Genomic DNA, 23511 nt, shown 5'->3' with positions numbered 1-23511 from the left:
TATTTAATTTCTTGTTGTAAAAATGTCCGTAGCTTTACTTAAGTGCTCTATCTTAATAATAAATAAAGGTAAGTTCATGAAAACAAAATTCTATCAGGAACAAAATAATAGAATAGAATGAAATGCTTAATTTGTAAATCCTCTAAATTATTTACATAGGGCTCGTTTGCTTTATGTGATGCATAATCACACATTTGATTCATTCTATTAGAATCCCGAGATTAATATCGCACCCGAACTTATCAATAATAATTTTTGGGATAGTATATCCAACCTAAGACGGGTGATCACAATGTTTAGCAAAAATAGGATTAAAAAAACTTCAATACCTATATCCCCTTCACTTTCTCTACCGTCTACTTCATGAAACTCACTTTTTCACCTTGGTATAAAAAGTATTAATTCATTATTTTGGGACTTTTGAAAAATATTTGAATCGTGATTTGTCATTAAATTTTAGGAACATAGAATTTTCAACGTACTTTCATAAATTTTTGAAATAATTAAACATTCTCTCTCTCTCTCTCTCTTTTTAATTGAATGACTTTTTTCAACTTTAACTTATATGAATGTGGGGAAAAAGAAAAGAAATATTTTACAAATTGTATTGCAATAAATATTGAGAGGGTCTTTTTTGTTTTCTTATCTTTTTCAATTAATGTCCTTTTATATTTTTCATCAAACATCATATTGTATCACCATGTGTGATATCAGACATATGATACGTCAAATCAAACATCATCTACTGGATGATAAGATTAAAATTATTCCATTTTTAGCCCATCCAATTTCATCATGTTTAATTTTATCACGCAAACAAACGAGACCAATAGTTCTACACCAAGCAACTATCACAATTCAAGGGGGGGGGGGGGAGTGGGGGAAGCAATTAAGGAATGCAATTTTCACACTGATTAAGAGGAGATTTTCTCAACTATTTTAAGGAGATTTTAATTAGTAGGGGGATTAATTTAATTCATAAAGAATCTATATAACAACATCAAATCAACTGCATTATTACATTTTCCAGATTAAGTAAATGTATAAGGTGGAATTTTGATATAGGCGCGCATAATAAAAAAGAATAGACTGATGTGTTAATATTCAGAAGCAAAAATATATTGGTAAATAAAAAAGATAAATGCAAAAATATAATGGTATAATCAAACTAGGAAAATAAGCTAAAGCTTAGAAAATATAACAAGTAAACACTAAAAGTATGTATCAAATTAACAAATAGGGAAAAGTATTATTTTAGTCTTCTAAGTATGCCTAATTTTAATTTTAGTCTGATAACTATGTCCATTTTTTTTAGGTCCAGTAATTTACGAAATTGCTTACTTTTAGTCCTCTGGCAGATTTTCGGACAATTTTATCCCTATGCAACTTTTAAAAGGCAGTTTTAGTCCATATGCACTCATAGGGTAAAATTGTCCGAAAATCTGTCAGAGGACTAAAAGTAAAACAATTTCGTAAGTTACTGGACCTAAACAAAAATGGACATAGTTATCGGACTAAAATTAAAATTAGGCATACTTAGCGGACTAAAATAATATTTTTTCCTAAAAAATATCAATCTTTATCAAATTGAAATTGCTAAAATAAAAATCCAAATGTGCCATTATATAATTAATCAACTTTATTTTATTATTGAATATGTTCTAATGGTTCGCTCTATATTTTAATAATTGTCACTAAACCAATGTCATGAAGGTAGGGAAAATGCAATCTGAATTATAATTTAAAACAAACAAAAAAAAACAAAAACAACACATTTAGTTCAGATATTGAAAAATGCTAAATTTGTCAGAAATTAGCACATAATTGGCACGTGACCCTTTTAATTTGACAATTTTTAACTTTTTGGCCCTAGTGACATTTATATGCATAATGTTGATGAGACATTTTTGCTCTAATGATATTTGGACTAAATCGCACTCCCTTATAATTATAAGACCAAAATTGTATTTTTTGGTTTTTTTCCGTAGGGTGTCTCATGCCACATTAACAAGAGTGTTCAGAAAAATTAAAAAGCCCCAAATTAATTATATCTTGTACAAAGTATGTGATAAATTTCGATAAATTTAACTTTTTTCTAACAAAATTCAAACTATATATATCAATTTTTTTTTAATTACAGACCCGAATTGCAATTTTTCAAATCGGAGGGACTTATAAATATAGTACAAAATAGTCAATGAATGTGTTGAAAAAATAAGTTGAAGAAAGGGTTGCCCAATATAACAAGTCAAAGGAGCTAACGTGTCTTAGAATGCGATGCGTGGCAGACACTTTAGTACTATTAATTGTTATTCTCTGTTCATTCACGTTATCTTCTTCTCTTACTTTCCTACCAATCTTCCAATTCCCATTTAATATTTGTGCCGCAGAGGCAAATTCTGCAATATAAATATGAAGTTAAATCGTGAAAATTGACACCATTAGGAATTTCAATGGGTATAATGCAAATTACTCATATAATATTGTAAATGAGTAAATTACCCTTTATAAAAAAAATAATTTATTTTTTTATTTTTTAAAATGAAGCAATTTATCTCACTATCATGGTAAAACACAATGCGTTATATTTTTATATTTTAAAAAATATAAGAAGTAAATAGCTATATTTTTTTATAAAAGAGTAGTCTGTAATATTATAGAGGGATTGCTTGCATGTTTACTCAATTTTTTAAGTAAAGCATTCAAGAACTGAAGAAAGTTAAAAATTTAAGTTTCTAAAAAAGATAAGTCCTATTTTCTTTAAAAAAAATCATTATTACATCTCGGGTAACACTTTATACGATATTACATTATGTATATAATTAATATTTCTTTTATATAAGTTATAGGATTTAATGCAATTTATGTACTTCTGGTATTATAAATAAGTAAATTATCCCACTACAAAAAAAATAATAGTAATTTACTCCCCTTTATTTTTTAAATGAAGCAATTTACCTCTTTAAATTGCTTCAGTTTGAAAATTATAGGAGGAAAGTTGTTGTGTTTTGAAAAACACAAGGGGATAAATTGCTATTATTTTTTTCGTAAGTAGTAATTTGCTTATTTACAATATTACAAGGGAATTGATCGCATTTTTCAAATAAGTTATATAATTTTATACATGTAATATAAAATACAGTATCAATTCAAATTTAAAGAAAAAAGTAAAATTTTCCTTCCTGATATGGAAATTTCTTAATTGCCCAAATTAGATTTGGCTAAATCAAAACAATCACATATATAGCAACTGGAATATATATTTGTTATATAATTGATCATTTTTTTAGAGTTGTACATTAATTACTTAATAAACACACACATATATATATACATATTATATTTTATATATAATTAGTTTAAATTCAAACAAAACGGACGTGAATTAGAATTTGCCTCCAATATACTATTCATTAGTCTAAGAGAAAAGACTCGTAGATAGGGAGCTAATGAAGAAAGCTAAGGACACCTTTGTCCAAACACCTGAACTAAATTAACTTGAATTACAAGACAATCAATCTCCCATGCATGTTAAGAATATTCTTCTCTCATCCTCCATGCATTCTTCCATTTAATCCCCCATCTTCTCTTCCATCCCTCAACACTTGCAAAATATTCTTCACAGTTTTAATCTTGGAATCCTAATAATTCGTGTACGATGAGACCAAATAGTGCCTCAGACATCGTGTTCTTCGACCTAGAAACCACCGTCCCCAATCGAACCGGACAAAGATTTCGCGTACTAGAGTTTGGAGCAATCGTAGTTTGTCCGAGGAATCTGGTCGAGCTGGAAAGCTACTGCACCCTGATCAGGCCGGGGGACCTGTCGGTCGTCCCGGTGAGATCAGGGCGGTCTGATGGAATAATCCGTGAGGCTGTAGCCAAAGCGCCATCGTTTGACGAAGTTGCTGACAAGATTTTTGACATTCTTGATGGGAGAATATGGGCTGGCCACAACATTCAACGGTTTGATTGTGTTCGAATTAGAGAAGCCTTTGGTGAGATTAATCGACCTGCACCAGAACCTGTTGGGATAATCGACTCGTTGGGAGTGCTCACACAAAAATTTGGCAAGAGAGCTGGAAATATGAAGGTACGTGGAATTTGCAGGAAACTCCCCTAAAATTTAGTATAGTTACTTATTATACCTTTTTTTCTCTTGGAATTATCAAACTCCCCTTCAGTTTGTATTTTATATTTCTAAATTTTATTTCATGTTTTAAATTCTTTTTAGATGGCAACATTGGCTGATTATTTTGGTCTTGGCCAGCAGAAGCACAGGTATGTATACATCTACTTCTCTAACAATTAATGGAGATGAAATTGCATATTTTATTTTATATAGTAGGACTTTTTTCAATTTAATCTCATTTCTTTTTTTTTTGTTTCAGATTGCATTTCATTAATTAAAATTATTTTCAATTTTAGTCATCACGCATATTTTTTGTTAATTATTGAACAGAAAATACATATGAAAACTAACATTGATAAATTTTTCCACTTATAGAATACAATTTAAAATAATTGTAACAAATGAAACCAAATTAAAAAAAAATCCTCATATGAGACAAAAAAAAAAAAAAAAACTACTATTTTCCCAACAATGGAAGTTGATTTCTTTCATGATGAGAACATTAATGCAATTAAAGACAGTTATTAACATGCATTCTTGTAATGAAATTCAGGAGTTTGGAGGATGTAAGATTGAATTTGGAAGTATTAAAGCATTGTGCAACTGTACTTCTGCTGGTATGTATATATATATATATATATATATGTATTAACCTTAAAAACTTATAATTACAACATTAATATTTCATCTTTCCACAAACATTAATACCATAATTGCATTAATTTGGGGGATAATTTGAGTTCAGGAATCAAGCCTACCACCAAGTTTATTGAATGCACAATGGCACAACAGCCCCAGTGTAACCACAAGAAGCAGGACTTTATTGGTACGTACGAATAATCTGATTTTCTGTAAACCAGGGAAAAAAAATAAAATTGTAACGGTTAATATCATAATTAAAAAATAAAAAATTTGTGATGAATACTAACTAACCAAAATTATGCAAGGACGATTAGCTATTGTTTCTATAAGCAGCGTGTAAATATTAGTCACAACTAAAAACTGTGGTAATTTTTTTTTTCGATAACTAAAACTATCGTGAATGCTGATTAACCGTGGTCGAAACATAAATTTTTGCATTGGTTTATATAATAGTGATAGGTAGTACCATGGTTTTTAAACCATATTCATTTATAATGTAGAAAATAATCCATTTTCTTTTCTTTTTTTTTATTTGGTAGTGGAACTCAATTTTTGTGCATAAGTTATAGAATGAAAAATGCAGTTCTTTTAGTGAATATTGCATTTTTGGTCCTACACGATATGGGGTATTGTATTTTTGGTCCTACAATTGACGGGCTTAGCGCATTTGGTTTCAAAGAATTAAGAAGTGTAATATTTTTTGTCCAATAAGATAAAAATTATATCACATTTAGTCGCACGGGATAAAAAATTACAGCATTTTGGTCCCAAATGCTATAATTTAATTTTTAACCTATGGGATCAAATGTGCTAAACCTGTAAACTGTGTGGTCAAAAGTACAATATCCTCTATCGTATAGGATCAGAAGTGCAATTTCCTGTTTTCTTAGATCAAAGTCGTACAGCAACAAATTAACGCAAAAAAATTCAAAATTTCCAGCAATCAAATCCCGATACACTAAACAACAAGCCTTCACCAACCAGAGGAAAATCAAACAACAAGGAAGAAACAAGCCGGAAATCGCCTCCATCAACATCTTCTGCACATCATCAAAGGGCTATGCCTTATGCAAGACAAAGTCTTGGAAAGGTCTTTAATTATTTTCTTACATTAATGTTAATTAGGACTTAGTTATACATCCACAGTTTTTGGACCAGTTCTGAAAGCAGAAAATATATATATATATATTTACTAGACGGCTGTCTGAACGTTTTGCAGATGACTGATGGAGTGAGGAATATATTGCGCTACGCCAAGAGCCGGCCGTTGAACGATTTCTTTAAGCACTCACGATCAGTGATCCGTTGAACGAGAACGAAGGGAGAAATAGTGATTTTCCCATATTCTTTCATTCTTTGGTCATCTTGTAGATATAAACAACCTTTGTACAGTTCGGAAATTGATGATATCTACATGTATTGTAATGTTTGTGTACAGTCCTAAACTATGTTGTTTAGGGCTCTTCTTTAGTTGCTGCAATAGAGAAAAATTTTAGTTTAAATTGAATTTTTATCTTAAATTCAATTCTATAATCGAATTTGAACCAAAATTTCTCCGTTACACCCATTTCACACAAATCCATTAAAAGTAATTAATGAAAAAAACAACAATATTTTAAATTCCAACCAGACCGAGTCTAAACTAAAATTTTTCCGTTGTCCCTATAATTCTTAGGAACTTACTACATCAATTTCATACGAACCAACTGGAAGGAGAAAGAATAAAAGAACAAAGTTTTATCCAAATCCAGTTTCATTAAGACGGGCTTGAATCCACTCTGAATCAACTCTACATTAGAAAAAAAGAATAATTACACTTCTCTCTCTAAGATTTCGTACAATTACGAGTAAATTTCCTACGATTTGAAAAATTACATCTAATACCTATGAGGTTTGCATCCCTATAATGAATTAATAGATCAAAATTCACTGAATTTATCAATATTAACAAAAAAAAAATAGAATGAAAATTGATATTTACCTCGATTAACTTATTACTGACTTAATGCTGGTCAAACAAATATTTTCTGACTAAACTACTTTTATAATGGTGAAGATATACCTCTTTACATGTATTAACATGTGAAGATATATAAGGTTAATTTGGTTATAAAAATATTTATTTGACCTGCAATAAATTAACAATAAGTTAATCGGATAAATATGGATTTTCGTCATTTTTTTTTTGTTACTATCTACAAATTCAACGAATTTTGACTGACGGAAAGACTTATTTGTTAGACGGAAGCAAACCTCATGAGGAATATAATAATTATAATTTTTCAAACCACATAAAATCTACATATAATTGCACCAAACCTCAAAAGAGAAGAGTGTGATTATTCCTGTGAAAAGAGAAACTATTTAATTTTTCACGATAAAATTAACGATCACTTACAGCATAAAATACTATTGGATTAAAATCGAACAAGAAAAGAATATTAGGGCGACCATCATTTCTTCTTGAAGAGGGTATTGGAGGGATGTAAATCATGATGATGATGATGATGATGATCTTCACCATTAATATTGATGTTGGTTTCTGTTTTCTTGTTCCATTTCTCAATCTCCTTCACCAACAACCCAATCTCTTCCTTCTCTTCATCATTCCCTCTGCTGATAATTATGAGCTTTCCCTTCTTGAAAGCGTATGGCAGATTGAAGCACATTTCTTCTTCAAACTTACTTTCTGCTAGACAACATATGCATATCTACATAGGTTACAACGTACGAGAAGTATATATATATATGTTCATCGTGAAACCTAGTTACAAAACAAAAGTCATCAATAGGGTATTCATTTTGTAGTTTGTTGGTGATAAAAACTAGGAAGATTTTTTAAGCACGACGTCGTACGAATGCAGTTTTTTTTTTTTATTTGGCTAGTCGACAGCTCTGTCTTCAAGCCATTTGGACCCTAGGTTTGGCTTCAAAACTAGAAGAGTAATTAATTATTTTGTTTGTCTTCTTGGATATGGATTATATGAATGGAATTTAATTAGTGGGATGATATATTTTAATTAGAAAATGATTAACTGTACCGGAAAAGTGCTTGTGATGTGTATGTGACCAACTTAATGGGTGCATTTTCGGGTTGTTTTAGCGAATTTCAGCAATTTTCATTTTTAATGTGCAAAATTTTTAAAATTACAGCATAAATTTGTTAAAATAAATTTGTACAAGACTAAAATTATCATCGACCATCATACTTACAGGGCTAAAATTGTAATTTTTTTTCAAGTAAAAACTTGATTAAGCTACCAATCTTATTTAAAAATTTATAGAGAAGTATTATTTAATATACTAGCTATCGAAGCAAACTTGATATATGTATATAATTTAAGTTTTTAAATATTATATGAAAGAGAAAAAGTTAAAATAAATAATTGATCAAACTGATTCTTTTTCTAAAAAAAAAATGTTGAATTTAAATGTGTGGAAATATAATATTATCGAAAGAAAAATTTAATAATGATTATTTTGTTTAAAAATAAATATGTTTGAGAATAGTAATGGTCACAATTATCTTATCACATTTGAAATTTAAAATTATTAATTAGAAAGGAGAATTATTTTAATATTAAAATTTCTAAAAACTTGCATATGCATTATATATATTTTAAAGTCATAAAATAAAAATAATTACAGAATGTAATACTAAAAGATCAAATTTTCGAATGGACCGATAAGCTGATGGACACGAATATGGAAGCCCAATAGCCAATATAAGACGTACAACAACAGCACACCAATAGTCGATGAGGCGCAAATATGTGGAATATTTCTATTTTAAGGGTAGGTGTAGTTCTACTTTAATAATAAACGTTGATTAGATAGAATTATTAGATATTGATGAATAGTACATAATTATTGTTATTTGTTAAATATTATTGATGATTGTAATAAGGAATAATTACATTTCTCTCCCTAAAATTTGGTGTAATTATACATAAACTCCATATGGTTTAAAAAAGTATATTTAGCACCCCTTATGTTTGCTTCTATCTAATAAATAAGTTCCTACATTAGTCAAAATTTACAAAATTTACTGATATTAATGCGTGAAGACGTATGAGAGTAATTTGATCGTAAAAAAATTTATTTGACCTACAATAAATTAGTAATAAGTCAATCGAGGGTAAATATCAATTTTCATTCATTTTTTTTGTTAATATCAGCAATCCGGTGAATTTTAACTGGTGGGAGGACTTATTTGTTAAACAAAAACAAACTTCAAGAGTGTTATATGTAATTTTTCAAACTATAAAGAGTTTACGTGTAATTACACCAAATCTCAAGGGAGTGGAGTGTAATTTCCCTTGTAATAATAGTTTATTGTTTTCATTTAAACACACGCACACAAGCACCCATATAAATTGGCAAACTCTATACTTTCAAACATAAATTAAAGCTCTTTTTTTAATTTTACGGATCTTTTATTATACTTTTCTGCCACATTAAATATCATACCAACACATGTTTCACACATGTTCTTTTATAAATCAAAAAGTAACTTAAACATAGAATTACATACGATATGTAAACACATAAATGTTTTATTAATATATAATACAAAAGTGTGTAATAAGATCATTGATCTTGTTTCATTTATTCTTCTTATCATGCTAAAAGATGAAAAGCTCTGCACACGTCCTTACACTAACTATTAGTTATGTTTAATCGATCTCGTCTTAGTACATGTCGATTTTTCCAAAGTTATTTCAACAGCACTGTTATATTCATGAGAATTTTGAAATTAGAGACATTTTCAACTATAGTAGCCACAACATTTATTTGAGCGATACGATAAAAGATACGATATAGGGTTGACCAACCAACTATTCTTTAGGCTTAAAAAACACACTCTGCAGTCTAATATCATCAGCACGGTCTTGCAGTTCACCTAAATATAAAATCAAATCCAGTACAAAATGTGAATTTTTTATTAGTTCAAAATAAATCTAACTAACCGTTAACTCGCTAATTACAGTATTGTTTGGGTTAGGAAGATCCGACGATTTTATTGGAAACTCCCAAAATGTAATGTAAGAGTAGTACTCAGGTCTAAACTAATGAGGTCTTACTCAGTTAGCAAGATTGAAACCTCACAATTAGAAGGTTGTGGATTCGAGTCCCACGAATGTGGTTATGTTTCTATTTCTATAGCACTCTCTTGTTTTTCGTCTTGTTAATTTAAATTATTAGGCGCACGTTTACTTCGAGGATCGTATTAAATGAATAATAGAATTATTCTTTACTAAATGAATGATAAAAAAAAACCATGTTTAGTTGGTCAGATGTTTAGTTATATGTATTACCAAAATAGGATAAATTCTATCAAGTGTTTACTTTGATATATGCACATGCTTTTGATAGAAAAATTACCTTTGAGTCATTGTTTATAAAATTTAATAGATAATAAAATATTATTATTATTATTCAATCAAATTTCGAAGGTAGAATGGTCATTCTCATTTGGTGCAACCTTGGAACTAATTTTATACCACCTCTCAAGGTGGTATTAGTTATTCTGGTGTAATAGTAATTAGTATAGAGCTTTGGTGTTATACCGGGCTCCATATAACAAAGTAAACACTATATTAACCTATATTAATTCTTTTTATACAGGATTGTACATCAAAGTTAGCGGGCCTTAACGTATTGAATTTATATTTTAAATTGAATGTACTAAATAATATAATAAATCTCATATTATCACAAAAAAAAAAAAGAAGATACTTGAGTCTAAAACATTATACTCGTAAAAATTTGGTATTTTAATATTAAGTATTTGAACAAAAGTTGAATCAAATTACATGTTACCTGGTCCGGGTCAGGGATTGCGATGCCTTCAAGTGTAGTCCAATTCGAATAAGTGCTTGGAACCTAAAAAAACAAGTAAACTTTAAGCTTATTAGGACGTTCCCAACTAAAATCCTTTAATAATTAAGTCGATCAAATGAGAGATTGAGGATAAAAATGATGAATATTTTCTCAATAAATGGCATACTTTCACTTAGAGGGAGGCTTCTTTGATGAAATCCACTATCATCCTCCTGACATCTGCCTACCCTACTAGTTGGCTTTACGAGACAAGGGCTACAGTTAGCTCATCTATCTTTTAGCCCTCGGTCTTCTAAGAGGGATGTTGGATTTCAAAATGACTTTGGAGTAAATTTGTACAAATCTATGCATTGTGATATTAACCTTTAAAGTATTGATAATCGACGGTAGTGATTTCAAGTCAAGATGGATCAAGTATGGCCTGATCAAACCCTAATAAAAGTATGGAAATTTGCGTCCTGTTTGACAATTTTGAATCATATCATTGGAGGTATTTTTGATGGGAACAAACCCACCCTCTTGCTAGACGCCTAGACCTCATCAATGCCAAAGAAGGGTCGCATTTGGCCAGTTCCATGCCCCGTTAGTCTCAAAATTCACCGGTCCCTCATACAATTCATTATAAACCGACGGTATTGATCTCATAAGAACTGGAATTTATTCAAAAATGATTGAAATTTCTCGAAACCTACTCGGTCAAATATTTTTAAATAAATGGCAGATAAAATAATTGAAAGTATATTTGGGTGGGGGGTTGGGGTTTTCTCAAGTCCTAGAAAATCATGAAATTCATCATCTAAAATTGAACGATCATGATCTCGCCAACCTCGTTGGTTGGTGTGCCGCTAAGAATCGGTCTAGAAGTTGAGAGATGGTGCAGTGGTCTGCAATGGCCGAGAAACAATCAGAGGATGGTATCAGCGTGATTGGGCAGGGGATGGAGCAATCTGGGCCACAGATGAGCAGTGAACATATAGCCACAAATAATATTCGTGGTACCTGATTTTCTTTTCCTTCCTATCAATTTGCACTTTGTGTGTGCTTTTCTCTTGCACAAGTTAACAATAATGTCTTGGTTTTCATCCTTTCCTTTGGATACATATGTTGATGCTGACATCCATAACTGGCCCTTGCAATTAAAAATGCAATTGGTCCCAAAGCAAACATTAGTACATAAATTCTTGCAATCTATTTATAATTAAGGAAAATTATATTTTTTGTTATGTGATTATAAATTGTTAGTATTTTTTATTTTCTAATTTACTCTATTTATACATCTAGTCTTTTTTTTTATGAAGTTAATTATGAACATCCCACATTCGATCGTTTCTTTTGCCAAATTTGGTCCTGTGTCGACAATTTTAGTACTAACTATCTACAGTTTTAGGACAAAAAATGAGATATATTCCTGCGTGAAGAGGATAAAAAATTGTCAACACGTGATTAAATTTATCCAAACAAAAGGACCATAAATATTCAGAACTAAATTCGTCAAAAAAAGGGATTAAGTTGTAATAAAATAAGTTACATATAGGACCAAAAGTGCTAATGATTTATAGTTACAGGACAAAAAATATAATTTTATCTTATCTTAAAATTGAGTAAGGGAAAATGTGAGACTCCTATCCTATATTTAGGGGTTTCTATAATAATTCAACTGAAGTATTTATCAATTTTTTTAGAAAATAAGCTGAAAAGATCGTTTTAAACTTACAATTTACACTTTTAAACTACTTAATTTTAGCTCTAATGGGACTTCTGATTTGATTAATGTCATGTTGTGTTGGATATTGTCCATTTTGACTTCATATAGAAATCTCATTAGTTTGTCCTGAAAAGACATTCAGCTAGGGGGAAGATGCATTGGTCACTCAGCCATTGATGATGTAGGTCAGCGTCCAACATTAGTTGCAAATGAGGGACTTGAGTAGCTTATAAGTCCCAAAGCCTCCCCCTCCTTAGAGATATGCCTTTTTAAGATAAATCTATGAGACTCTTACAAAAATCAAAACGAATAATACCTCATTTAATAAGACACCGATTATATTGCAAACTACGTCAAACTCTTTTAACTCAAAATTTATTAAACTTCTCTCACAAACTTTTTCCAACTTACTAATAAAACTATAGATATCAAAAAAAATTTCAAATCCTACAACTTCAACGTTTTTCCAATTTTATTTTCAAACATTCCCTTAGTTGGAGATAATTTTTTGGATTATTTAATATAGGGATGTGGGTTGTGACATTTAGCTCAAGTTCAATGCAACCTCAAATTGCATGGTGGGGGCCACAATAGGGCATTTCAAACTTAATATTTGACAAGAAAAAGATGACAAGTGAGAGGCATGGACAACAACCATATTTTTCTTTGAAATAATCATATATATGTCGGAAAAAGAGGGAGAAAGAAAAAAAGAAAAAACGAACGTTGTGGAGCTTCATCTGGAATTCACATTATATTATATTTTAATGTCACATCAATATAAAATTAACACATAACTTTTTAAAATTAAGTAATAATGTTGACTAGCGTCTCACATTAATTGCAAATGATGAGTTTGAGTGGCTTATAAGTCCCAAGACCTCATTTTCCTAGTAATGGGCCTTTTTAGAACAAATCTTGTAAAATCAATACAAAATTAGAATAGACAATACCTCGCTTCAATAGAATACAGATCGAATTACAAACTGCATCGCTAAATTATAATTTTAAAGTGAAACGCATTATCATAAATGAGTTAATATAATATCGTTAAATAATATAAAAGTGCGATAGAAAATTCTTCTCACCGACGGACCATGCTTGGACAAGAAAAGGAGCAAGAGAAGCATGGATGTGAAGGGTGGGTGGGCAGTCATGTTGTGTCGATTGGTTCGAGTAGCTTCGGAGTTGGGCCAGTGTCCGACGGCCCACTAACAAGTCCACAAATCAGCTGCCCCAACACTTCGCCACGCGTTAAGCCCACTCCACACATGTCCGTTGCTCAACCCCGCCTTCACAATCATATACGTGTGGTTTTCTGCCTTTTGGCCTTTTCTTTCCCTCTTTCTTTGGTGGTTTTTTTTTTTTTTTTCTCCTTATTTTTATGAGAAATTATATCGATATTTTTTAAAAATAAATTAAAATACTCATATACTTTCTATATTTCATAAAATACAGTTAAACTTTTTGACAGATATTGGTGTAATATTTTTTAAAAAGTATTTGTGTAAATTTGCTTTTGAATAAAGAGTGTGATTGTAATTGCAACTGTAATATCAAATAATGTGGCTGTAGTTTTACAAAAGATATGGGTGTTTGTGTATTTTAGCCTAATCTTAGGGACATCAATGTAATTTATCCTATTATTAAAATGATAAATTACTGGTACTCTCCCTATGATGGACATAATAATGAATAACCCTTTATTGTTTGAAAAATTATAAATACTCCCTCTTAAATTGAAAGTATAGCTCTTAAACGATGAGATAGAAGTTACTACTTTACTTTGACTGATTTTTTTTAATAAAGAAAATATTTTTAAAAATTTAATAAAAATAAGTGTGAGTAAAGTAAATAATCCAAACAGCATATTAGTCAATAAAGTATTTTCTGTAAAAAAATATATTTAAAATCAATTCAAAGGAAAATTTTTAAATAGAAACATAATTAACATAATGAACTCATTAGTAGATAAATATTAAATTTAAAAAATATTTATATTTTTTTAAATAACAAAAAAAATATTTATAATTATATCAAATTTAAAAAGTTTACCATTATTATTACTATTTTGTCCCCTTTTTGTTTTGTTTTGGAGTTCTTTTTTCAATTTCCACTTCATTTGGGTAACCTCAAATTGGAGTTATTCTAAGAAAAGAACTTACATTATCAAATGAGAAAACTTTTATACATGAAAATGTCGAACTTTACAATTCACCTGTCCATGTCATTTTTGTTCTGATGTTTATTTGAATTATGCAATCGCTCGTTGTGACCACGAGATCATATGAATATTCTAGAGAAGGGATAATTAGATTAAATTACCCATAAAATATATCTAATATCACAAACACCCCATTATATTTAAAATGTAATAAATAAAACAAATTAACTTAATCTTGTTGATAAAACTGTTCGACTGATGTTGATGTGTCAGTGATATAGTTTTTATGATGATCGAAATTATCATTGAAACTTTTAAATAATTTTTATCCCGTAATAACTTATATATATGTCGAGTTGTTATGTATACTCGCTATATGTAAATATTTATGAGACAAAAATGTCTAACATACTTCAACAGACATTTTCAACAGTCGTAAAGACCACCTTAATACAACATCAGCGCTAATTTAGCAATTTTACTAACCTTGTTAAGTTAATTGGAATGTTTTTTAGAAATACTTTAATGTTAGAAAATATTTACAACACTCTTATGATTGAAAGTATAGTTAATTCGAATTAATAATATATGGTTCAAGCATCTGATTTTTGTGTGACGATGGAACCTCAAAAAGCTTTTCAAATGTATGAAAATATGATGTTTTTGTATGAGGATAAATATTTGACATATTTGATTGATTTCGAAGACGGACTGAAAATGAAACCAAACAAAACGCAAATTTCCTCATAAATTATTGTAAAAAATTATTCCTAAAATAGTTTTTTGCATGAGTTTTTTTTTTTTTTTCCAAATAAAAAAGCAACCATGTAAATGAAGATGTGGGGCTGACACCAGCAGCAGCAGGCCACGTGCACTCCCAAGTTGCTATATAGGCAGGGCTCTCGGTGGCAGCCGAGATAATACACACACACAACACGCACTTGGAGCTCAACCAGAGAGATTCATATAACACTAGACTCGTTCTCCAATCCTACAATCTTGCTGCCCATCTCACTCCTCTTTCCTCTCAAACACAGCAAAAGAAAGAAACGAAAATGTTCATCGAGAGCTTCAAGGTTGAGAGCCCCAATGTCAAGTACACCGAGGGTGAGATTCACTCTGTCTACAACTACGAGACTACAGAGCTTGTTCATGAGAGCAGAAACGGCACCTACCAATGGATTGTCAAGCCCAAGACTGTCAAATACGAGTTCAAAACTGATACTCATGTCCCCAAATTAGGGTATGTTTCTGTTTTTCACAAGATCAATCAAGAAAAAGAATACCCATGTGGGGGAAAAAAAGATTTGTTTTTTTTCCCTTTTTGATTGTATTTTTTAATGTGTTTGATGGAAATATTTGAAGGGTCATGCTTGTTGGATGGGGAGGGAACAATGGTTCAACTCTCACTGGCGGTGTCATTGCAAACAGGGAGTGAGTTCTTGCATTTGTTTAATTCAAATATTTAAATTTGTGGAGATATCTGGATTTCTTTATTTTTTAATGGGTTCTTGGTGATTTCCACCTTGGAAACGAAAAAATAAAAGAAAGATTGAATTTTTCTGAGGCCCTTTATTCATGGAAGAAGTGTGACAAAAATTGAGATATGGGGTTGATGATGGTATTTTCATGGCAGAGGGATTTCATGGGCAACAAAGGATAAGGTGCAACAGGCCAATTATTTTGGGTCACTGACACAGGCATCCTCAATCAGAGTTGGTTCCTTCAATGGAGAAGAGATCTATGCCCCCTTCAAAAGCCTTCTTCCCATGGTACTCTCCCAAGCACCTGTCCTGTCCCTGCTAATCATCTCTGATTCTTGTACATTATGAGATAATCACGTCTATTATTGTGGATTGTACGAAAACCAAAAAAGCAATGTTATTATCTTTACATGAATGGTTTTGATTGTCTATGTGCAAATACCGCGTAGTTGGGATGTAATTGTCTTGGATCGTTTTGGCATATACTGCTGAATGGATGGTTGTTATTGTCTAGAACTTGGAGTTAAAAAAAAAATAGTTCTTGTTTTTAGTATTGAGTATGATAATCATTAGTTTGTAATCTTTGTTAAATGGTTTGACAATGATCAGGTCAACCCAGATGACGTAGTGTTTGGGGGATGGGACATCAGCAATATGAATTTGGCTGATGCCATGGGCAGGGCCAAGGTGTTAGATATTGATCTCCAGAAGCAGCTCAGGCCCTACATGGAGCACATGGTCCCACTCCCTGGAATCTACGATCCTGATTTCATAGCCGCCAATCAGGGATCACGTGCCAACAACGTGATTAAAGGAACCAAGAAAGAACAAGTTCAACAGATCATCAAAGACATGAGGTATACATAATCTTGGCCTTTGGTAAATGCCTGCTTAAGTATTCTTCATTTGTGCAGTTCTGTTCTTTCAATGACGTCTAGTTTAAGGATCGTAAATCTGGTAGTAATTTGGAGGGCTGTTTTAAAATTTTGTTACTAATAGGGACTTTAAGGAGCAAAATAAGGTGGACAAGGTCGTAGTGCTGTGGACAGCCAACACAGAAAGATACAGTAATGTTGTCGTTGGGCTAAACGATACAGCCGAAAGCCTGATGGCCTCGGTAGAGAGGAATGAGGCCGAGATATCTCCTTCAACCTTGTATGCCATAGCTTGTGTTTTTGAAAATGTTCCGTTCATTAATGGCAGCCCACAAAATACTTTTGTTCCAGGTGAGTTTTGAAGCTAGCTCCTGAATCAATAGGAAAATTGCTTATTATAGTCAAAAAATAATCATGCTCGATTAAATTTTATGTCAGGGTTGATTGATTTGGCGATTCAGAGGAACAGTTTGATTGGTGGAGATGATTTCAAGAGCGGTCAAACCAAGATGAAATCAGTGCTAGTTGATTTCCTTGTTGGAGCTGGTATCAAGGTATGCTATAGTCTGTATCAGAGTTTTATGTTAATTATGTATTCTTGGTGGGATGAATTTGATCTGTTTGTGAACAGCCAACGTCGATTGTGAGCTATAATCATCTGGGAAACAACGACGGGATGAATCTATCAGCACCCCAAACTTTCCGGTCCAAAGAGATTTCTAAAAGCAATGTGGTAGACGACATGGTTGCCAGCAACGGCATCCTTTATGAGCCTGGTGAACACCCCGACCATATTGTTGTCATCAAGGTATAATAATCATATTTCACTTCTGATGCATTCAGTCTCACATACGCAATTCAGTTTGAAACTCTGCGTTTGCAGCACCACTAATTACATGAAATTCTGTTAAAACCTCAACTGATAATCTTACGGTATATGCCTGTAGTATGTACCGTATGTGGGGGACAGCAAGAGAGCAATGGACGAGTACACTTCGGAGATATTCATGGGAGGGAAAAGTACCATAGTTCTGCACAACACGTGTGAGGACTCTCTTCTGGCTGCTCCCATCATCCTGGATTTGGTCCTCCTAGCTGAACTCAGCACTCGTATTCAGCTCAAAGCCGAGGGAGAGGTCCGTTTTCCGCAATATTACTTCATTCTCCGTTTTACTCTACCTTTAATGTCTTTGCTCTAGTACTAACAATGCAACCCCACAATCAACAGGGCAAATTCCATTCGTTCCACCCGGTGGCAACCATCCTCAGCTACCTAACCAAAGCCCCTCTTGTAAGTAAACCTTTCAAGAATCATTTTCCATTCAAGAATTCAGCCTATCTCAATTCATCCACTTACGGCCGCTCTGGTAACAGGTACCTCCAGGCACACCGGTCGTCAACGCACTGTCTAAGCAGCGTGCCATGCTCGAGAACATCTTGAGGGCTTGTGTTGGATTGGCTCCAGAAAACAATATGATTTTGGAATACAAGTGAAAAGAAAAAAAACATTGTGGGAATTGGACAAACGGGCAAGGACAGGACACCCGTGCTGTTGTTCTTGCTTAGCTTTTGGTATTTTCTTGTAAGCGTAGTACTGGGAGTTAGTGTTTTTCCTTTTTTGATGTAGTTGCAATAATGGATTGAAGTGTATTTTACTGTTAAGTAGTTGCTATGCATAAATTTTATTTGTTTAAGTAAAATAAATGATGTGATAATAAAAGAATACAAATTCATCTTAGAATTAAGGGTAAACTAGGATGAGTTTTTTTTTTAAATTTTGCATAATTATGAATATTCTCTTATTATTAGAAAAATTGTAAATTCCTCCCTTATTTTCAATCAAATTATGTAACCATTCGTTGAGTTTTGAAATTATTAATTTTATTCTTACTATATTATTGTTTCAGAAAAAAGTAAAAAACAATACAAAAAATCAGATGAGGTGGGAGGGAAAGTTAAAAAAAAATATAAAAAAAATTGACTAAGTACATAAAAAAAATTCAAAAAATTCTAAAAAAAAAATAAAATTATAATTCACAAGAATATTTTAGTCCATTCACCATAAAAATGAACGAAAACATGACATAAATTAATAGATTGGGCTAATTGTTAGACAACCGTCAAAATCAAGGGTATTAATAATTTTTCAAACAATAAGGGATATTTATGATTATGTCAAAACTTAAAAAAGTTTGTTGTAATTTACCCTAAAATTTAAATAACAATTTATATTTACCATATAATTAATCGAATATGGCTAAATTTGATACCAAGCTGGAATAACTTCCCTTATCCAAATCCTCGCATTCCCAAAAAGTAAAGATCATACGTAATACAATTGGTAGGATCCCGATAAAAAGTTATAGTTCGAATCAAATCTGATCAAGTTCAAACTAATCATAAAACAAATGTACAATATTTGTCTTCATTGTGATTGATGCACAATTTAAGAAAAATAATCAATCATATAATAATTGAAAAAAATACATTCTACTCCCTGCATATGGGTAATGTGCAAATATCTCTCTATAAAAAAAATATCAAATTACCTTTCTATATTTTTAAAATTGAAACAATTTATCCCATTAGAGAAATGTCTTTAGTACACTCGCTCCTCTTATGAGGTGCATGATTTTTTTCAAAAAAAAAAAATTATATATTTTATAATAGTATACTTTTTATTTATATTATATAATATTTATTAAGAAATAAATATACTATTTTATATATAGTATATAATATTTTTATTAATACATATGTTTTTACTTTTAAAAGAAAATAAAAAAAATCCAACCCCGTAAACTCCCCGCCCCCAACACCATCGGCCACCGCCCATTCCCTTCCCCCTTTAGTCCACACCTCAATGCTTCACCCCCTCGGGGCCCTCCATGCCGTCGCCCCATCCCTAGCCCCCTCCTCTCCCCTTCAAAAACCAGTCCCCCTCCCCCCTTCCTTCACCACTCCTCCCTTCCCCTACCCTTTCGCCTGTCCCACGCCCAAACCACCACCCCTGCCACTCCTTGTCGCATCACCTTCACCTTGATCTGGTTCGAAATATGCATCATCGATCTTATCACGTAATCTTTCTAAATCTATGATGGGTCCTGAGGAATAAAGCACGTACGTCAGGCCAGTCGGGATCGTCCCTGATGAAAATCCTCCGACGCTCAAGTTAGTTTTTTGTCAAGATCAGACAACGTGTCTTCATCTGAACTTCTCCTGATTTCAATCGTGTAGTGTATAATCCTCTTCAAATTTTGGATCAACCCACGATCTTGTACCCAAATCCTGATGAAATATCTATTTTGCTCTTAATTAAGAACTTTTTTATCTTTTTAATTGATAAAACCCCCATCACCCCCTTCTCTCTTTCTCTTCTCTCTCTCTCTCTGCATATATATTTATGTATATAACTATAGTTATGTATATAAATTCATTGCATATAAGGTATTTTTAAATTAATATTTGCATAAATAAATATTAGTTAAATTGTAACTTTAAATCTAGACCCTTGATTTTAATTAAGTAAAATCTAATCCATTCACCTATTAGTTAAATTTGGACATTTGAATTAAATCCGATCCAACGGTTCACATGTAATATTATAAATATAGTATTATAGCTAAGATTTAAAAAAAAATTGAAAAAAAAACGCGTACACCAAACAAAATCGTGTGGGTTGTAAATTACTCTATTCTTACTAATACAGAGAGGTAATATGATACTTTTCTTTTCACAGGGAATAATTTATTTATTTTCAATATTATAGGATTAATTTACATTAAATCTTATAATAATTACGTTTTTGTGTAATTGATTCGTGCCCACGAAACCTGATCCAAATAAAAAAATTTCTCAACCTCAACATGCATAAGGCAGCCATTGTTTCATGGTACAAGCACAAACCAACTTCTTCTTGCATCATTAAACCTACCAACATCAACATGCATTTCTATTGCAGTCATAACCTCATCATATTTAGCTTAGCGTTAATTAACTAATAATATTCTACTTCCATCCATGCATATATACATATACATCATTATAATTAATTACCAAATTTATATATATAATTGTCTTAATTAAAATTACAGGGGCTACGTAGGCTGTCAGGCTGCAGCCACCGTCTCAGCTTCAGGGCCGGCAGCCCCCAGTTCCTGATGGTGGCTCTCGCCGTCTTTGGTAACTGACGTGGCGGCGGCACGCCTCTCGTTTCTCTCGTCTTGCTTCATTTGTTGCTCTCTGCACTCTAGGCTACAAAATGCAGTATCACCCCTGTAATCACACGATTTTAACTATAATTAGTCAATATATGTCATGATTTTAGCTATACAAAATATTTATTATGATTTTTAATTGTTATTAATATATTGGTTTCGCCTACAAAAATAATGATTAATAGCGGTTCGCTTGCAAAAATAATGCCTAATGGTCGCATAGCCAAAATTAATTAATATCTTTATTTTTTATTTGATAATTAATTGATCATAATAAAACGCCGTATGTCCTCAAGTTAACTCAATATATAGCATGATTTATTTTGTTGGATATTAATTTCAATTCGATTCATATATTTAAAAAGAAATTGGGCAATAAGATTGAACAAGTCTTTTTAGTATGACATTTGAGCAAATTTCCAAGACGACAATTTATGCCAATATATCATTAGTGCATATATATATAGCTTTATGCAATTTATCTTATGTAATATTATAAATAAGTAAATTATCTTTTTATGATAAAAATAGCAATTTATCTTTAATATATTTTAAAATAAAACAGTTTACCTCCCTATTTAAGGAGGTAAATTATTTTTATTTAAAAAAATCTAGGGAGTAAATAGTTGTATTTTAAAGAAATATGAGAAGATAAATTGCTATCTTTTTTATAAAAGGTAATTTGTTCATTTACGATATTACAGAGATGTTGCTTGCATTTATATATATATATATATATATATAACAAAACAAATTTGTAGTGAATTTGAGAAGTAGCGAGGAAAATTGGCCATTTATTTAGAAATATAATTAATTAATGTATCTATGTATGAATATCAAGAAAAATTATATCATCCAGCAACTGATAGATATATAGTTGATTTTGTATTAAATAAAAGAAGTTATTTATCATATATTTAATTATTTTTTCATTATTAAAATGAAATAAATTAATATCCCATCAATAATAAAGGTTTTAATTGAGAGAATTTTGGCAGATCTTATTTTAATTTATAAATGACACATAAATGAAGATTCCAATTTCCCGTAAAAAATATTAAAGTATATTCCAATTATTTCCAATATTTATAATGTAGCCACATCTATTTTGTTATTGTAATTTGCTCCAAATTCAGATCCAAATTTATGTAAATTGATTTCTTAAACCATAAATAATTTTCTCTAATTAGAAAATATAGAAAAAAATTATACTCTTAATACGATAAGAGAGAAGTCAAACACTTTCAAACTTTTAGTCCTCAACTCTATGAAATTTTCAGAATAATTTTTAAATTAAACAAATTTGATGTATTAAGTATTTTATTTCATAAAAGTTTAAAATTTCAAAATTATTGATAGATTTAATTTCATAAAATAAAGAATTATATGTATCGAAATAATATATTCACGATCATATATCGATCGGGGTCAACTTTCTTTTACTATTTCCAGCTTCTCTGAGTTCTTATATTTTCGCATGTGGTGGTGGTGGCGGCGGCGGCGGCGGAGGGGTGGTGGAAGTGGGGAAGAGAGTAAAGAGTGAAGACTAGTAGTTACCTGTACATGTAGATATCACGGCCGGGAGCGAGACGGCGGTTGCAGAGGCCACAGCTCCTCAAGAAATCAGCGGTCTCGGCATCGGCGGAAGAGTCGTTCCTCCGGAAGTATCTCGGCGACAACATCATGTGATCGTATACACCGCCGAGAGGGGGAGGCGGCGGCGCCTCCACATCGAAGCTGATCCCGGTCATGCTTGTTGTTCTCCTGAAAGTGGGCCGTCCACGCTTGCCCAACATCATATTTGGAGTAAATTTCTCACTCTTGAGTGCGTGTTTGTGTTTGTGTTTGCGTTTGCGTTTGTGTGTTGGAAGAGAGTTTGTAAGGGAGAGATAAAGAGGGGTGTGAGAGTGGATCTGGGCCGTTGGATACGATGGACACCATTGCTAGACGTCCACGTCAGCTATCATTTTCTAGTTTAATCATTTTGTCACTTGCTTCTTTAATTTCCAGCTTCATTGGCTGCCTCTTTCTTTAAGGAATGGATTTTAAAAAATATATATAGAAGCAATATTTTGAATTATAATAATATATTTTTCTTAGAATTATAGAATAATCGCATTTCATTTTTAAAAACTTGGTTAAAGTTTTTATATGTTATAATATTTTTTAATTAAATACATTATAATATCTTGTAAGATATTTCAAGAAGTTTATAAATTTATTTAAAATTAAGAACTCTAAAGAACAATAATAAGTGAATTCTAGATTATTAAATCCATTCTTAAATAATTGATAAATTAATTATTTTTATTCGCATGTATTACAAAATAATTGAGATTTTGTTATATCATAAATGATCACGACTGAAAAATTATGATAAATCAATATTATCAACCACGGTTAAATAAAATTAAAGCAAAATTTTAATTTTTTACCACGATTAAATAA

General features: G+C 31.3%; 3 protein-coding genes across 3 annotated transcripts; 2 read left to right on the top strand and 1 right to left on the bottom strand.

Annotated features, from left to right (window-relative positions):
- Positions 1 to 3594: 3594 nt before the first annotated feature.
- Positions 3595 to 6276, top strand: LOC105176504 (Polynucleotidyl transferase, ribonuclease H-like superfamily protein). Its single transcript, XM_020698682.2, has 6 exons — positions 3595 to 4093; positions 4235 to 4281; positions 4686 to 4749; positions 4878 to 4958; positions 5715 to 5864; positions 5994 to 6276. Exons 1-6 carry the CDS (start codon positions 3659 to 3661, stop codon positions 6081 to 6083), a joined length of 867 nt encoding a protein of 288 aa, XP_020554341.1. The 5' UTR covers positions 3595 to 3658; the 3' UTR covers positions 6084 to 6276.
- Positions 6277 to 15501: 9225 nt separating this feature from the next.
- On the top strand, positions 15502 to 18584 carry LOC105176482 (inositol-3-phosphate synthase). The gene is given in 10 exon segments (NM_001304409.1): positions 15502 to 15730; positions 15853 to 15921; positions 16124 to 16259; positions 16581 to 16828; positions 16971 to 17197; positions 17285 to 17400; positions 17478 to 17654; positions 17794 to 17982; positions 18075 to 18137; positions 18221 to 18584. Coding segments are annotated over 10 exon segments (1533 nt in total). The 5' UTR covers positions 15502 to 15542; the 3' UTR covers positions 18341 to 18584.
- Positions 18585 to 20680: 2096 nt separating this feature from the next.
- LOC105176481 (FCS-Like Zinc finger 5) lies at positions 20681 to 22931 on the bottom strand. Its single transcript, XM_011099296.3, has 2 exons — positions 22621 to 22931; positions 20681 to 21121 (listed from the first exon to the last, which is right to left on the bottom strand). Exons 1-2 carry the CDS (start codon positions 22860 to 22862, stop codon positions 20956 to 20958), a joined length of 408 nt encoding a protein of 135 aa, XP_011097598.1. The 5' UTR covers positions 22863 to 22931; the 3' UTR covers positions 20681 to 20955.
- Positions 22932 to 23511: the final 580 nt, after the last annotated feature.

This window comes from Sesamum indicum, linkage group LG13 (assembly GCF_026168435.1).
Source record: "Sesamum indicum cultivar Baizhima isolate 11 linkage group LG13, ASM2616843v1, whole genome shotgun sequence".
NCBI classification, from domain to species: Eukaryota; Viridiplantae; Streptophyta; class Magnoliopsida; order Lamiales; family Pedaliaceae; genus Sesamum; species Sesamum indicum.
The sequence above is the reverse complement of the archived record's forward strand: the minus strand, read 5'-3'. Positions and strand labels throughout refer to the sequence as shown.